This window comes from Perognathus longimembris, chromosome 14 (genome assembly GCF_023159225.1).
Source record: "Perognathus longimembris pacificus isolate PPM17 chromosome 14, ASM2315922v1, whole genome shotgun sequence".
In the NCBI taxonomy this organism is placed as follows: Eukaryota; Metazoa; Chordata; class Mammalia; order Rodentia; family Heteromyidae; genus Perognathus; species Perognathus longimembris.
In genome coordinates, this window is record NC_063174.1 from 35,534,273 (window position 1) to 35,549,862 (window position 15,590).

Sequence of the window (15,590 nt, forward strand, 5' to 3'; positions counted from 1 at the left end):
GTTAGCTTATTGACCTAACATGGGAATTCGTATTTTTCTTAGATTAGGAAAGAACTATTATAAATCCTTTTAATTCATGGCATTTATTAGTACCTCAAAATGCGGTAATTGTCACAACATAAATCATTTAGTGAAACACTGATAATGAGGGGCAGGTAACAAAAGGTTAACCTTAAAATACCTGCAGAAAAAGCTTTCTGGATATGAATGCAAGTCGCTGATCTGAGCATAAGGACTACTATTCTTAGCAGTAAATATTTTTTCAAAAGATTTCAAACAACTTTACTTTTTGTAATATAATTACATTTAAGTTGGCAGAACTGCTCCCATGACAGACAAGACCTGTCATGCAAGAAAAAAAATAAGGTTTCCATAAAGCTTAAGGCAGAAGTACCACAGTAACACAAGAATGGCTAGAGCAGTCTCAAACAACAGTGCCAAAGTCTATTAGCAAATGGGTAGGAATGAAGACTGCCACAGAAGTTAGCCTAAGACCACTAATATTTTCTAGTGCTATTTCTTAAGATGCCTATTAAAACATATCACATATAACAGGTGTAAATGGAATAGTGTGAGACTTGTATAGAAGTACCAGGCAGGTTCTACAAATCTCATTCAACTGTGGTATGTGGTTTTTGAATTAGGATTCTACGAAAGTAATTTCATAGGACTCTAGGTAAATTTTACACCCAGTAAATTTTATAGGCCCAAAAATAAATAGCCACACGCACTAAACCTACACATTAAATTAAAATGGAAGCCAGGTGTTGGGTGTTTCCAAAAGAAGCCAAACAGGAAAGATTATTCAAAGAGGAGATCTTCATCCTTCTCTTCAGCCAGAAGGTTTGCAGGCTCCATCACTTCTCCAGCTGCCCTTCGTTGCTCCAAGTCCTTCTCAGATTTTTCCTTGAGAATCTTTTTCTTCTCCTGTATTTTCTTTAACCTGCCAGGTAAAAGGCAGAATTTTCTGGATGCTTTTTCAGTACTAAGCAGACTTGGTTTCTTTTAAGTTTTGTAACAAGAATAACAAAAAACTAGAACAAAGGTTGATCCTGCAACTAATTTCAATAACCCATTTTAACAAATATTTGAGGTACAATACACTTAATTGATTTCAGAAGTGCTATCCCAGGTTAAATAAAATTTGAAATATTTTTAATAGAATAGATTTTGAGCATTCAAATATTAAAATTTTGGATCACAATGTTAAATATAAAGGACAGAAACTAAATAATTTTATAATTAAGATCATCAATAAACTCATCATCATACTCAGGCTACTCAAGGTCTAAGACCAGCAGTCTTCCTTTAACACTCCTGCTTTGACCTATTCTCACGTCTCTGAGCCCAGTGTACCAACCCCTTTATCAATTTAATTTATTCCCACTGGCTCTAAAAACTTCATAGCCAACTCGTGGACTGCATGCACCACTTCTCTGCATATACTGTGCTAATTCTCTAATGGTACGATTTATCCTATTTGGTTATGCCCCAAGTTCTTTATACCATCTCCTATTCAACATGCAATACATATTTGCTGACTGACTCACTCCAGTTTCGTCAGGTTTTTATGTGAAAACACCCCAATCTAAATCCATTTCATCATAAAAAATAAGTCTTAGATTTTGGAGATGCCATTTTTCAGATATGTGTAAAATGTCTCCAGAGCCTTTGGCAATATAACATTATCTGCAGGGAATAAGTTCCAAGACCTGCAATGTATGTCTACAACTGTGAATAGTGCTTAAACCCTTTGGATACTAGGTTTTTTTGTTTGTTTCTTCACATAGTTGGGCTTGTTATCTGAGCTTCACATCCGCATAGGAAGTAAACATTATACGTTTGATAAAATTATGTAAAGTTAACAATAACTCATTTATTTTTCTTATCAAGAACTTTCATTTTCCCTTAAAGGAAAAAACCTTTGTGAATTTCCAGCATCTCTACATTGTGCTCTGAGTCCATTATTAAATCAGTACAGTAAGCTATATGAACACAAGCACTACAGTGTTATGACAGGCAACAGTCAGCTGTGAGAACTGAGATGGCTGCTATGTGGCTGTAGCCAGGAAGCATCTGCAGTGTGGCTATGCTGGGCAAAAGGATCACTACCCAACAGAGTGGGTCCATCAGGTCTAAGATATGCTAACTGAGAACTTACAAAACCACTACTGTATTGTCAAAGGCTATGAATATGTTTTGAAAATATCTAAAACTGGCATCTCCAAAAAAAAAAAAATTCTTCTTTTTGAAGATGAGGCTTTTGCCATAGAGCCCAGGCTGGCTTAGAACTCATGATTCTCCTGCCTCAGCCTCCCACGTGCACCACCATACCTGCATCTTACTTGTCCAAAAGAAATTCAAGCTGTACTATTTCTGAAAAGTTTAAACCAACAACCAACTCAGCAACAAACCAACTCAGCAAATTGAATCTTTGGAATAGGGAGGTAGGGAATCAATAACTGCCAATTTTAACAAACCTATAGAACTCTTCTCGCTCTCTTTCATCCAGCTCTGTGATGATATAAGCAAGGGTTCGTTCAATCCGGGGAATGATGACTAGAGTTTAAAAAAAAATATATGTGAGAACTTCTGAGCCCCCTTCCTACTAAATTACCAATGCATACTTGTTAATAGTTACTTATTTTTCTAATTGTAGAATATATATTTATATTTAATGCAGAGAACTTAGAAAACAAAAACAAAAAACTACAATGAAGTAGAACCCAGCCATCTAGATGTAGCAATTATAAGTATTTTTGGTATGTGCCCTTCTAGAATCTTTTCTGTTCACAGAAAACTTTGAACTGTAATTGATCCAACACTGAACATAATGAATATTTATAAACAGGTAACACTGAACCCCAAGTGTTACTTTAAATAACACCAGATTTCCACTGTTATATTTTTAAAAATGAGCAGAAAGGATGCTGTAAATTTTTAGTCATTAGGTTCTACTTTCTGTAGAACTTGCCTGTTCTGCTTCTAGAATGTGACTCCCTGAACTCTACTGACCTTACCTGTTTTGTTTTGCTAGCTAGTTCCATGAGCACAGCCTGCTTACAGTAGTAAGCAGTTAAGGAATGTTTCTGAGCTGGAGCGGGCCTTAGTAACAGACAGCTTACCTAACATATAAGGCACAGGATTTGATTCCTAGCACAGTAAGGAAAAAAGTATTTGCAGGGAGGAGGTAACAAATTTGACAAGAAATGTACTCACTACCTTACATATATAACTGTAACCCCTCTGTACATCACCTTAACAATAAAATTAAATTTAAAATAAAAAGTATTTGCTAATTTTTTTAAAGTGAGATAACTGCCTTAATTAACAATCCCCAAGGAATTTCTTTGCGTCAATTTTTTCTTCTTTAAAATCAAGTAAACATTTAATGGAAACTAACATTCCCTGAGCAAAAAGCGTTATTAACATTATGTAGTCATGGCTTTAAAATAATGAAATAAGAGTTCTAAAATAAATGCATCAAGTAGGAAATTTTACTTTTGCAAATCAAGAAGAGTGGCCTAAAGGGGAGGAACATAAAGCACTTAACATATTCAAAAAGATACTCTGCTCAACAATCAGAAGAAAGTAAAGATTAAGCTCCTGAGAAAGCTTCTTTTATTAAACACACAAATGACTAGAAATGAATGCAACATTCCATTATCTTACCAGGGTAGTCGATAAATCCCCCCAAATTATACACATCCATCTCTCACTTCTTTACACTCCTGTGCACTACTGTTGCTCTTCACACTAAGACAGTATCTTCCATATCTTTCCATCTCAAGCATCCAGTGAGTCCCAGCAGCTGCCTAGCCCGTGGGGAAGGGATGCACAAGTGGATGAACAAAGCAGCGGCAACTGTGACTCACCATGCTCAATGGCATTTACACGCCTGTTGGTTATCTTGATGGCTTCATCCAGAGTCACGAAGGAAGTCTAAAGAGGACAGATCGATAATGTCAGCACAAAGTCTTCCTAACTACACTCTACTTGCTCATCTCCACTCAAACCGGACTTAGAGAATACATTTTGGAAAACAAAGACAATCTCTGGTCAGTACACTTAAAAAACATAAAATTTGGGGCTAAGAATGTGGCCTAGTGGTAGAGTGCTTGCCTACCATGCACAAAGCCCTGGGTTTGATTCCTCAGCACCACAAGCACCAGAAGTGGTGCTGTGGCTCAAGTGGTACAGTGCTAACTAGCCTTGAGCAAAAAGAAGCCAGGGACAGTGCTCAGGCCCTGAATTCAATCCCCAGGACTGGCAAACAAAAACCATGAAATTTGTATGAGATTTTTTATACAGCTAGCACTACTGTTGTGCTGTTAAAATCAATGCTTTGGATTCACTGAAATAAAGACATAAAAGGGACAGGAGGTACCAATAGTTCATGTCTGTAATCCTAACTACACAGGAAGCTGAGATGTGAGGATCATGGTTCAAAGCCAGCCAGAGGAGGAAAGTCTTATCTAGAATTAACTGCCATAAAGCTAGACGTGCAACTCTGGCTCAAGTGGTAAGGCACCATCCTTGCACAAAAAAACTAAGGAACACCCAGGCCTTGAGTTCAAGCCCCAGGGCTGGCAAAAAAATGAAGTAACAAGAGGAAAGAATCACTCACTAATATAACCTAATATACACTAAATTGTCAAAAGGAAAAAATGACTTCCATACACAAACCATGTTTTTTTTTTGCTGTTGTGTGTGCGCGCGCTCACATATGAAACGACTACATATATTTTTTTTAGAAAATAAAATGTAGGGCTAATTGTGCAGAAGCCACCATTCAGAAATCAAAGCATTAGGTTTGTTTCACACAGGACTATAAACACAGCTGAAAATACAAAATGCAGTCAAATCCCACACAGGTTAGGAATGTCCTCTACTTGACTACTAGAAATCGAACCACAGAGTTGTCTAGCTCTGTGGCTGCTGACCTGCAGCGAAGCCAGTTCCACCAGAAGTTCCACTGCTTTGGCATAATTCCTCTTTAATTTAGCCAACTGTTCCCCACCTCTGGCTAAACCGGTCAGTTCGTAACCTGCAACAACCAGTCAGACAACATTTGTAACTAGAGAGAAATAATCCTCTTCTGTAAAATCCCAAAAGGAAGAGAAAAACACCAAACATCAACACATATCCACAAAACCTTATCAAATACAAACACTAAGGGCCCACCTCACTTTCTAGTCACTGTAGGAGCATGCTAAACTTTTCTACAAGGATACCATCATAGAGGAGAAAGCATGTGTGTGTTTCTGGGGATTGAACCCTGAGTGTCATCCTAGGCAAGCCTCCATCCCCAGCCTTTAGAAGAAACTAACAAAACTTCAGTTCCTAGCATGCTGATTTAATGCTGCTATTCCCTTTGGAAACTATTGCCTGGTGCCACAGTACAAAGCTGTTCTCTGATAAGAAATGGCTCTACAATATTGGATTTCTTTATATGAGCCATACTTAATATTCTACATAACTTGATTAATATATGACCAATAAAACATGAGTTCAAAAGAATATTTTTTCTACAGGAAAAAGTTACTATACTTGGAGAAGACTGAGTAAATATGAATTATTACCACCAAAATGCTATCAAACTAGGAACAGGATGGATGACACAAATTACAAAAAAAAGTAGGTGGGCTAAAAATACAGTACTCAATTTACATTATCACATTTAAGATCAGATTCTACTTTAAACAGACAGACTTTTTAAAACTGGAAATTATAAACAATGTATCTCAAGTATAGTGTTTATAATAAATTACCAAAGAAAAGGCCTTTTTTTTTTCTGGCCAGTCTTGGGGCTTGAACTCAGGGCCTGGGTGCTGTCCCTGAGCTTCTTTTGCTCAAGGCTAGCACTCTACCACTTAAGCCAAAGCATCACTTCTGGCTTTTTCTGAGTGGTTAACTGGAAATAAGAGTCTCACAGACTTTCCTGCCCAGGCTAGCTTTGAGCCATGATCCTTAGATCTCAGTCTCCTGAATAGCTAAGATTACAGGCATGAGACACCAATGCCTGGCTAAGGCCCTATTTGTAAATGAAAATGACCATACAATATGTTTCTAAGTTAAAATTAAGGATTTTAAGATATGAGCAATGTTTTATATTTTCCTGATCATCTAATGAGATCTCTGAACTCTTAAGATCTGACAAAGGTGCTTTTCTAACAAGCTTCATCAAAACAGTAGGCAGAGGATCCCAGAAACACAGAAACACACTAACACAAAAAGTTTCACACTTACTGTCAGTTCCTTCATGATAATGTTCAAACACTGGTAAGGTAACACCTGGTAAATAAAGATGCATATATAGATTAACAAACATGGACCATGAAGTTCATTTTGCTTTTTTTTGTTTGGTTATTTTGGGACTCATGATATAGCCCATTTGGTCCCAAACTCACAATCTTCCTATTTTCCCCTCCTCAGTGCTGGTATTATTATAGACAAGTACTGCCACTGAAGTACTATTTTTTTTTAAGTGGAATTTTTGAACTAAGGGACTGGCGTTGCTAACAGGTACGCTTCACCCATGTCCCTAGCCCTTTTTGGCATAGTTATCTTTTGAACAGAGTCTTACATTTATGTTGCAGCTGACTTGGATCACCGCCCTTCTATTTATGCTTTCTGCATAGCTAGGATGACAGGCACATAACACCATATCCAGTTTTTGTTAGTTGAGATTGAGTCTTTCAAACTTTTTTTTACTTGCCTGGACTGATCTAGAACCTGGTCTCCACCTGTTTGCTCAAGGCTAACACTCTACCACATGAGCCACAATACTACTTCTGGCCTTTTCTTTCTTTTTTTCTTTTTTTGGCCAGTCCTGGGGCTTGGACTCTGGGCCTGAGCACTGTCCCTGGCTTCTTTTTGCTCAAGGCTAGCACTCTGCCACTTGAGCCACAGCGCCACTTCTGGCCATTTTCTGTATATGTGGTGCTGGGGAATCGAACCCAGGGCCTCATGTATATGAGGCAAGCACTCTTGCCACTAGGCCATATCCCCAGCCCGTACTTCTGCTGGCCTTTTCTGTTTATGTGGTAGTGAGGAGTCAAACCCAGGGCTTCATGCATGCTAGTAAAGCACTCTACTGCTAAGTCACATTTCCAGCCCCTGTCCAAACTTTTTACTCAAGGCTAGTGATCTACCACTTGAGCCACAAATCCTGGGTTTTTTGCTAGTTAATTGGAGTCTCAATGACTTTCCTGCCCTGGTTGGCATCAAAACACAGATCCTCAGATCTCAGCCTTCTAAGTAGGATTACAGGCATGAGCCGCTGGTGCCCAGTTTAAAGTACCATTTCTTCCTTATTTGGCCGGGGGGGGGGGGGGGAGGGTGCTATTGTTTGGTTTTGATTTTGAAGTGCTGTTTTTGAATCAGGGTTTCCTAAGTTTCTTTCTTGAAATACTCAGAAACCAAGAGATCAAGTCTGGAATTCTAATGGTTTCAATAGATGAATTTAATAACCTGCCTTCTGAAGTGTTAAGAACCTGGTTGTTAATAGTTTTAACATATGGAGCCAATGAAGTAGAAAATGGGACATTGAGACACTGTCATAAAAGAGGTTATTTTTTAAATGTTCTAAAAAATTGTTGTTACCTGCTACGTTATCTTTCTTTGCTCGAATCTTCACTTGGGCTTTATTTACATTTTGGATAACTGTGGTACTGCAGGAAAAAAAATTAGTTGTCTTGTTAGAAATAAACCTAAGAATCCATTGGATAGTTCCAACATTAAAAGAGACTAACACTGACATGCCACAAATAAGCATGTTTTAATCCACTTTTTTCCAAAAAGGAGACAACCACTGCTGCCAGATGAGGGCATCAGAGAGCAGTGAATGAACAACAGTTAAAACAGAAGAAAACAAAAGAATGATTTTACAGTACATGATGGCTGTGTTTTCAGTAAACACGGGAATGTGATTTTTACAGGTTCTCATGCTAGTATAAATGTAGAAAAAACGTTCTTTCCAGGTTTTCTGTTCAGTTGTTAAGCTGGTATTCAAATTCCTTCACCCTCTGGCTGCATGTGACTTCCCATCTAGTACTATAAAATAAAGGGTTTCCTCATAGCCACTAAAACAGAACATGGTCATGTGACGCTTACCAATATTGATTTCTTCAACTGTCCTCATCACTCTCTGGTTGTAGGCTTCCCAGCAGGGAAAGCTCCTACAATAAGGAAGCCTTATGACCCCAGAAAAAGAAAACTAAAACTCCTGAGAACAACTTTGACCTCAGTCCCTATCTACCCACAAGATTTCAGGGGAAGCATTTCACTTAGACTAAGAAGGCTTATCTACAGTCCCCCCAGGGTTATCTGAACAATCACAATTAAATAAATTGGCGTAATCCATATGAAAACCTCATTATGTATAAGTATGAAGATATTCACAGTCCTTCCTTAATATACCAAAAACCTGACCATCAACTCAAAGGTCCAGCATTAGGAGAAAATGTTAATTAATTATGGTACATCTTAAGAGAGATGTTACACCTATGTTAAAAATAGGCAAAATGGGGGTTGGGAATGTGGTTCAACAGTACAGTGCTTGCCTAATATGCACAAAGCCCTGGGTTCAATTCCTCAGCACCACATATATAGAAAATGGCCAGAAGTGGCGCTGTGGCTCAAGTGATAGAGTGCTAGTCTTGAGCAAAAAGAAGCAAGGGACAGTGCTCAGGCCCTGAGTCCAAGCTCCAGGACTGGCAAAAATAAATAATAAATAAAAAATTTAAAAAGGCAAAATGTTGATGAAACTATGTTAAGTGAAATAGACTATGAAACAGCAGTCACCAGTAGCTCATACCTATAATCCTAGCTACTCAGAAGGCTGAGATCTAAAGATAGTGTGGTTCAAAGCCTAAGCAGCAAAAAACCAGAAGTGGAGTTCAAGTGGTAGGGCATGAGCCTTGAGCAAAAAAAGCTTAGGGACAAACCCAAGCCCTAGGTTCAAGTCCCAGGACTGGCACCAAAAAAGGCATTATGAGGATGAGAGCAGACAAGGCTCTGAAATTACAGAATTCAACATGCTCTTTCTCATTACTATAGCATTTATCTTTAATGCTATGTATTTTTAGTTTTTTTTAATTATTATTCTTTTGTGTCAGTAATGGTGCCTAAACTCAGGGTCTAGGTGCAGTTGCTTACCTTTTTCACTCAAGTCTGGTGCTCTACCACTTGAGTCTTTTGGTGGTTAATTAGAGGTAAGACTCTCATGGACTTTCCTGCAGGGGGTGGCCTCAAACTTCGATTCTCAGTTCTCAGCCTCCTGAGTAGCTAAGACTACAGGTTTGAGCCACCAGTATCCAGCTTTATGTATTTTAAAATTACAATGGTTTTTTTTCAATGAAACTATGACTTTGAATGCTCTGGGTTGTTTTTTTAAACCTTACCTGAAGTCCCCTGCTGTGAACTTGGCCTCAGCAAGTGAAAAGGCAGCTTCTCTCATCACTTCACCCATCAACATTTTAGTCTGGAAAGCAGAAACCAACAGCAGATTCAACCAAGCTTTTGTAGGGAAGAAAACCACATCATAATTAAGGTCTTTCAATAACCATCAGTATTTTATATTAGTTATAAAACGTCAATATTTAATGTTGACTTGATAAAACAAAAATGTCCAACAACATGTTACAAAACTATGAGTCTTATCATTAAAACATTAAAACAGTAGGGATGGGAGGGGGAAATGGTGAACAACAATGGAAAAGGTGACATCGATGAAGAAGCAATGTGCTCATAACCTGATATATGAATTTTTAACTTTTTTGTACAACTACTTAAAAATAATAAAGAAAAACATTAATTAATAAATGCAAAACTGAATCTTTACTGGGGGGCCCATCTTTCTTACCAATTTACTCACATTAGTCTCTCAAATTCATTTCATTAAGAGTCAAAATCTGAATGACCTACTATGTGCCAGCACTAGACATACAAGGCTGCAAAGACAAAGTCTCTGCTCTCTCTCTAATGTAGGAGGAGGAATCCAACAAGCAAGAAAATACCATTCAGCAACACTAGCTTTGATTTTTTAAAAAAGGAGATTGAGAGAGTAAAAATAGTAGTTACTTAAGATTGGGAAGTCAGCAATGGCCTCTTTGAAGAGACTAAAACAACTGCAAGAGCCAGTAAGAAGTAGTTCTGGAGAAAGAACATCTTAGAAGATTGAAGAAATATCTCATGGAAAACCTGGAAACCGTCCTTAGGAAGAATACTCCAAATGAGGTCAAAGAGGCAGGCATAAACCAGGTCAAATGGCTTTGTAGGCATGATTGAGGAGTGCAAATTTTAGAAAATGAACTATTTGAAACTAAAATCTTCATGCAGGTATGCTAACATTTCTCTACACATGTTGTAATGGTATTTTTAATTTTGGAATTCAAATAAGGAAAAATTAGGGTTTAGGCATTTGCTCAGTAGTAAAATGTGTGCTTAAAGTTTACAAGGCTCTGAGTTGAATCCTCAGAACCAAAAAACAAACAAACAAAAAGTTTAAATGCCATATTGAATTTTCCTTGAATACTTATAAAATACACACTACTCTAAGTAAAATGCATTCTACCTCTATTATCTTCTTTAGGATCTGTCGAAACCGAAGAGTTAAGGCATCAGATTTTTTCTTCAGGAGATTTCGACCTGTCTGTGCTCCTTTTAAACGAGCCTTCATGATGGTCTGTGCCCTGCACAAACAAAGACATTATTAGCGTTCAAAAGACACAATAATATCTCTGGAGCACAGTGCTGAAATTACCTTATATTCTATTTTCAGGTTTTTGAGACAAGGTCTCACTAAATAGTATAGGTTGGCCTCAAACTCACAACCATCCTTCCTCAGTTTCTCAGTGCTTTATTTTTTTGATGTAATAAGACACATTTGTAGCTGAAAAATTAAACTGTTTTCATTATTCTATAGTTTTCTACCATCAGCGTTCCATCAGTATATGAAAAAAAGGCAAATGTAAATCCTAATAAACATTACCAAAAACTTCATTTTGATGCTAGCATAATCTAAGTATTTGTTTTGTAAGTTAGAATGATATTTAATAATGTTTCAGTTTCACTAAAGATATATTAAGAAAAAAATCTATGCCACAATATATGATTGAAATTTGGGAGTTAAATGATGTGGTACTTGCCTTTCATTCACAAGGCCCGAGGTTCAATCTACAACACAGCAACCACACAAACAAAAATTTGGAATTTGGCCAGGAGAAAATGATTCACACCTGTATCCTAGCTAGGTGGCAGAGATCTGGAGGATCTAGTTCAAGGTGAGTATAGCACAAGATCCCATTTCAACAGAAAAAGAAAAAAAAATGTTGGGCACTGTAGTATGTATTTGTCATCCTAGCTACAGCCAAAATGTTAAATAGAAAAGTCTCAGAACAGCTCATGCAAAATGCAGCAACTTTTCTCAAAAATAAGCAGAGGGAAAAAATGGCCTAGAGGTGGGGATCAAACTTGAGTACCTAGGTAGCAAGACTAAAGTGAGGAGGAGGGGGAGGGGGAGGAAGAGAAGGAGGAAGCGGAGGAGGAAGAGAAGGAGAAGCAGGAGTAGGAGCAGTTGAACAGTCTTTGGAAAGCAGTTAGCAGTGGTTGACTTTGCACTGACTGGTCTCACCAGAAGTGTAATCCAGTATCACCAGTTTAGTTTCCAGCCTGAACAGGAATTATCCACTCCAATGTGTACAGTTAACATTCTCTCTTGTTGACATGAAATAACAGAATTTGGGCTTTAAGAGTTGGATCAAAAGAGGTGAAATCCCAGTACTACAGATTCCAGAAATATTATAGAGTAGAAAGTTGAACTGATTGATGAAACTGAATTTACCTTGTCAATTTTAAATTTCCTCCTGGGTGATGGCACCTCTGTGAAATTGGACAATTTTCAATTAGAGACTCTGAATTTGGTATTTTTGTAGTCTGTGGGGAGGGGGGGAGTGTTTGTTTTTTCAATACAGGAGTTTGACCTCTGGACCTTATGCTTGCTAGGCAGATGCTCTACCACTTAAGCCACAGGCCTTCAGCCCTCTTCACTTCTTTAGCCCCTTTCCTGGGGAGAGGGGTAGCCCAGGCCACCTTTCCTACTTATGCTTCCTACATAGCTGGAAAACAGACATGAGCCACCAACCATACCCCAGCATGTCTAGCTTTTTTCTTATAACAGGAATCATGCTAACTTTTTGCCAGGGTGGCCTCAAACCATGGTCCTCCTGACCACCAATGCAACTGGCAAAAGTTGATTTTCAATTTTTTTCTTTTCTTTTTTTCTTTTGTGGTACCACAGTTTGAACTCAGGGCCTTGTGCTTGCCAAACAGGCAATCTATTACTAGAGCCACACCTCCAGCCCTTAAGAGTGACTTGCCCAAGCACTCACAACTAATATGTAGTAGGAACCAGGGATTTGTTAAGTATATGCTTCAGAGCTGGTTCAGCCCTACAAAAAAAAAAAGTTGACCTTCACATAAGACAATGACTTCTTTTCCACTGAATCAAAAACATCTGACTACATGACAAAGAACTGGCTGTCAAGCTTTGAGGAAAATATTTACTTCCTGCATCTGATTTTCCTCTCAATTAGCAGGTTAGACACTCTTAAACAGCAGTTTTCACCTTCACAAACCTATCATTTTTCTTGTCTAAGCCCAAAGAAGACCACTCTCACCTGTTAGTCTACAAGTTCCAAAACAAAAACACAAAAAATATTAGCATTCTACTGATTAAATACAGCCAGACATTAGTTAAAACACTGGAAAATGATTTTATTTGATAACCAGTGACAGTAGAAGAAAGAGGTACAGAGGTGACTAGACATTTTCCAGAGAATGAGGGAGCGGGCCTCAAGTAGTCAGTGAAATGCGTAATGATAAAAAGAATTGGTCAATGTCAGTGTGATTACCAGTTAAGTCTGATAGCTGGCAATTAGGAAAGTTAAGATTCTATCCTACCCCAAAGACTGGTACACCCTACCTTTCCTGATAATTACATTTCAAAAGGCTAGCAAAGTTATCCAAGATACATATTCACAATGCTAAGAAAGTGAGTTCAAGATTTATCAATCTAGGTGTTGACTAAAACAAAGAGCTAGTTCTTTTTCTTTTTTAATCAGTGCTGGGCTTAGACTCAAGACCTGAGCACTGTCCCTGGCTTCTTTTGATCAAGGCTAGCACTCTACCACTTAAACCACAGTGCCCCTTCTGGCTTTTCCTATATATGTGGTGCTGAGGAATCAAACCCTGGCCTTCATGTATACGAGGCAAGCACTCTACCACTAGGCCATATTCCCAGCCCACAAGGAGCTAATTCTCCCAGCAGCTTTGAACTGCCCACATTTTATTTATTTTTTTTATTTTTTGGTGCTATGGATCAAAGCCAGTGCCCTGTGCATACCAGGTCGATGCTCTGCCGCTCACTAACATATTCAATGGCATTTTATTTGAGGGTACTGGGGTGTTTGAACTCAAGCCCTCACATTTGTTAGGTCAGTACTCTGCCACTTGAGCCATGCCTCCAACTCTATTTGCTTATTTTCCAGGTAGACTATCTTATTTTTTGCCTGGGGTGTCTTTCCCATAGGTGGGTATGAAAGATGTGAAACACCACACCTGGCTTACTGATGGGATGAGGTCTTGCTAAATTTTTGCCTGGGTTAACTGCAAACTTTGCTCCTCCACCTGGAGAAATTAAAGGCCTTCAGTACAGAGATTTCCGGGGATATGCTGGGAGTTTTGCAATCAGCCTAGGAAACTTTTTTTTTTTTTTTTTTTGCGCCAGTCCTGGGCCTTGGACTCAGGGCCTGAGCACTGTCCCTGGCTTCTTCCCGCTCAAGGCTAGCACTCTGCCACTTGAGCCACAGCGCCGCTTCTGGCCGTTTTCCGTATATGTGGTGCTGGGGAATCGAACCTAGGGCCTCGTGTATCCGAGGCAGGCACTCTTGCCACTAGGCCATATCCCCAGCCCCCCTAGGAAACTTTTGATCATAATCTGTTTTACAGGCTTTGCCTTTCACTGAAGATTGTTTCCCACCTAGTAGAACCAGCCACTAGAAAATCAATGGGATAAAGGTAATACCAAATATAACAATTCCAAGAGTTTTCAGACACACTACCCCAGCAGGCAGAAATTTGAGTTTGGGTTTTGACTGTAACTGTCCTATATTAAGTGTCCTCAGTTCTGTGAGAAAAAAAATTGAATGAGGAAAAACACAACATCTCAAAAAAAGATAAGGACACAATAGTCAAAAGCAAAACTGATTTTCTTCTTCCTCTTCACTAACAAAAACAGATGAAGAGGAGGAGAAAGAGACTAAAACTTTACTCTTCACAACTGTTATGTACATTTGAGAAAATTAGTATTTTCTTTATAAGCAGGCCAAGGACCTATAGTGCTGTCAATTTTCCTAACAAGGATATCATTACCCAAAGAGAAAAGCAGACCACAACTGAGCAGATTCCAGGAAATGGGCTCAAAGAACGCCCACTCCGTGTGTGTGTGTGTGTGTGTGTGTGTGTGTGTGTGTGCCTTCTGCAGATTAAAAATCAAGATGCTTCTTCATCCTAGAGAGAGCACAAGGACTGGTAAAAGAGAAAGATATGTAGCAGAAATCCACTTGTAACGTGATGAGTGATAATAGAGGTCTGAAAAAGTGCCGTTTTAATAGTGCTAAAGTAATGTCTCAGAAACGCGATGTACATCGCAGGTAGTGACACTGGGCCTTGTGAAGTGAGCAGAGAAATAGAAGATTGAATCCGACGTCCATGCTAACTAAGACTTGGTTAAGTCCCCACTTTAGCTTAAGAACCTACAATACATTGCAGTAAAATTCCTTTTTCAGAGCATTTATCAAAGCTCTGTGCCTTTTCCGTCTCCCCACTAAACAGAGAGATTGAGGGCCTAAGGGGAACGATTCAGTTATGCAAAGCCAGAATGGTGTGTGGAATGAAAGACTGGATTAATAGGTAAAGACAGAGAATCGCCCCAAGGTCGACAGGCCCAAGTCCGGCTGGGACCGCTCTCTCCCGCCTGGTTCACTCCGGAGGAACGTGTGACCGAGCGACAAGGCAGGCTGAGCCTAGATTCACGAACGCAGAGACGCTGGTGGTCGAGTTCAGGAGCAGCCCCAGGACGTAAGAAGCCTCGGTGGGGGTCCAGGGTCGGGAGGAATCGCCCGGAGCAGACATCCTTGAAGCTGTGGGCGTCACCCGTCCCTTTACTTACATTCGCGAAGGGAAGATCTCAATCCGATCTTTGCCCGACATTGTGACGATAACTATTCGGCTCGGACTCCCGGCCGGGCACCCTGGGCTGCAACAGCTCCCGTACCAGACGCACAGCGCCTGCCCGATACCGGAGTCAGCTGATAGGGTCACCTGACCCCTGGTGAGGGGAGGCACAGGCGGTGCCCATCTCCCACTTCCGCTTCCTTTTAGGATCGAGGAGGCGGGCTGAACGATAGCGATGCCCGGATGTTGAGACGCGCGCACTGCGGAATTCCGGTTCGTCTCTCAGCCCCTCCTCCTCATCTGCCAGGCGGCTGCACGAATCGCTGCCCGCGTTGCGTAAAAGCAGAGGAGAG

The 15,590-nt window shown here is 39.5% G+C and overlaps 1 protein-coding gene across 1 annotated transcript; it reads right to left on the reverse strand.

Annotated features, from left to right (window-relative positions):
* Window positions 1-67: 67 nt before the first annotated feature.
* Window positions 68-15,421, reverse strand: Atp6v1d (ATPase H+ transporting V1 subunit D). Its single transcript, XM_048362302.1, has 9 exons — window positions 15,233-15,421; window positions 10,577-10,694; window positions 9,405-9,484; window positions 7,606-7,673; window positions 6,250-6,294; window positions 4,944-5,047; window positions 3,876-3,942; window positions 2,481-2,559; window positions 68-943 (listed from the first exon to the last, which is right to left on the reverse strand). The coding sequence occupies exons 1-9, from the start codon at window positions 15,271-15,273 to the stop codon at window positions 802-804; spliced, it is 744 nt and encodes a 247-aa protein (XP_048218259.1). The 5' UTR covers window positions 15,274-15,421; the 3' UTR covers window positions 68-801.
* Window positions 15,422-15,590: the final 169 nt, after the last annotated feature.